We start from the raw sequence: 2,154 nt of genomic DNA, 5'->3' as shown, positions 1-2,154 counted from the left end.
GCACTGTGTATTCAGGCATAGAGAATGCACAGAGTAAGCATACAGCTTGGACACTGTTCACCCTTTTCCGCTGGATTCTTGGTCTAATCTCGTCACTGGCATTAGTCTGGAGTGTGACAGCATCAAGCCTCCATGAGGGGAAAAACAAGGTGGGGATTTTGGTAATATTATTAAAAGAAAAAAGTTACTGATTATGAAGGTCTGCTAAGGTATCGCTGCTTACAATACCTTACGATAATAGCTGGAACACAGGAGGTTCCACTTAAATTTGAGAAGAAACTTCTCAGTGAGGGTGACAGAGCACTGGACCAGGCTGCCCAGAGAGGTTGTGGAGTCTCCTTCTCTGCAGACATTCAAAACCCACCTGGACGCCTTCCTGTGTAACCTCATCTGGGTGTTCCTGCTCCAGCAGGGGGATTGGACTGGATGAGCTTTTGAGGTCCCTTCCAATCCCTAACGTTCTGTGATTCTGTGCTTCCCAACAATCATTAAATTAATGGTAGGTTTCTTCTCAGAAAAGTTAATTAATTTCCTCCATTTTTCTGTTGGCTCAGGAGTAATACCAGTACGGGGAAAATACCTCTGTGAAGAACTCATTCTCAATAACACTAAAGCTATTGCTGTAGCTCTTCTAGTGGGAAGTAAAACTAGATATCCAAACAGTTTTGCAGGAATATTTTCAGATCATTAGTGTTGCCTGGAACTTTTCAATAAAAGGAATAGGTTTGTCATCTCCCTCCCACTCCACCTGATAACGATCTACTTGAATTTAAATTACTGAAATCCTTTTAGGCAGAATAGTGTTTAGGCCTAGAGAAAATTAGGATCTTGTGTCCATGTGCAAATGAAATATCTTCTGCATAAAAGCTATTATTAAGGTCCATTTTCATCCAGAGCTGATTAGTAACCTCTTAATATTCCTCTGCACCATATTACTTTTTAAAATACCACACTTCATTGTGCCTGTTAAAGAGCTTGAAGGGGCTGTCATAGCCTGCAGTATAGAAGAATTCTTCGTGGAATGGTTGGCCTCTGTTTCTTAAGATTCTGGCCAAGACTTCAGCTTCCTCAGCGTATTTCTCTGGGGAGGCAAATCCACCGAAGGACCTGGTAGAAGTGAAAAGGGAGGGATTTTTTTCGGTAAGAGTTCAAGCCCCTGCTTTATATTTTCACAAAAGGATTCTTCAGGCTTGCAAAGTATGCAGTGTTTGAGCACTGCTACTGTGTAACTTACACAGAACTAGGCGTCAGGGAATGTATAATTATGTATACTGCATTAAAAGGATTTAAAAATACTTTTTAAATTGCTTGCAATTCTGAGAGCATTAGCTGAGAGCATTAGCTGATGCAGACTGTTGCCTGTAGCTTTAATACATGCAGAGGGTGCAAGCGTAGCTTTGGGTGCCTTCCCTGTAATAAAGAACTGCCCTGAAGGTCTTGTGGGAGTTTGGGGCTACAAATAAAGAGGATTACAAGAGAGGTAGATGTAGCAGAGGATGCACCCAAGAGGAGGTTTCTGCAGGCTGCATTTCTGCAAAACCAACTTGATAAATTCAAGAGTGCTGAAAAAATGACTGTTTTGAAACTTGGTCATTTTCCTTTGTTCTTAGTAAGAAAGATTGACCATTTGCACATCAAGGCTCTGAACAGCAGGACATATCCTCAGTTAAAAATCAGGTGTAAGATAGAGTAGTCCAGACTCTTCATAGATGAGCCCCTTTCAGTAGCTACCTTCACTTGTCAGCTGTGGTGGTCCTGCTTACCGGACAAAGATGGCTGCTGCCTTCCGCTCCTCGATAAACACATCCATGTCGATGGGCTGTGGTGGAGAGTCCTGATGTTCAAATGGCACAAAGAAAGAGATCTTGTAGTCTGCACAGCCAGATTTTATCAGGCATGTCACTGGCACAGTCATATCAATCTTCATTTCTAGAGAGGGAAGGGTGGGGAAAAAAGAGTCTTCTAAGCTGGAAGCAAAGGTGGTGCCTGTAGAGGGTCACAGAATCTCAGAATGTTAGGAGTTGGAAGGGACCTCAAAAGATCATCCAGTCTGCCAGAGCAGGATCACCTAGACTAGGTTGCCCAGGAATGTGTTCAGGTGGGTTTTTAATGTTTCCAGAGAAGGAGACTCCACTGCCAAGAAGGGCAGCCTGG

The 2,154-nt window shown here is 42.9% G+C and overlaps 1 protein-coding gene across 1 annotated transcript; it reads right to left on the bottom strand.

Annotated features, from left to right (window-relative positions):
• Nucleotides 1-839: 839 nt before the first annotated feature.
• LOC104535047 (heme-binding protein 2-like) lies at nt 840-1,929 on the bottom strand (the record flags this gene model as incomplete). The annotated part of the gene is made up of 2 exons (XM_010188931.1): nt 840-1,107; nt 1,764-1,929. Coding segments are annotated over 2 exons (341 nt in total), but the record flags the coding sequence as incomplete, so codon positions are not given.
• Between the last annotated feature and the right edge of the window lie 225 nt (nt 1,930-2,154).

This window comes from Mesitornis unicolor, unplaced genomic scaffold, assembly GCF_000695765.1.
Source record: "Mesitornis unicolor isolate BGI_N332 unplaced genomic scaffold, ASM69576v1 scaffold5010, whole genome shotgun sequence".
NCBI classification, from domain to species: domain Eukaryota; kingdom Metazoa; phylum Chordata; class Aves; order Mesitornithiformes; family Mesitornithidae; genus Mesitornis; species Mesitornis unicolor.
The sequence above is the reverse complement of the archived record's forward strand: the minus strand, read 5'-3'. Positions and strand labels throughout refer to the sequence as shown.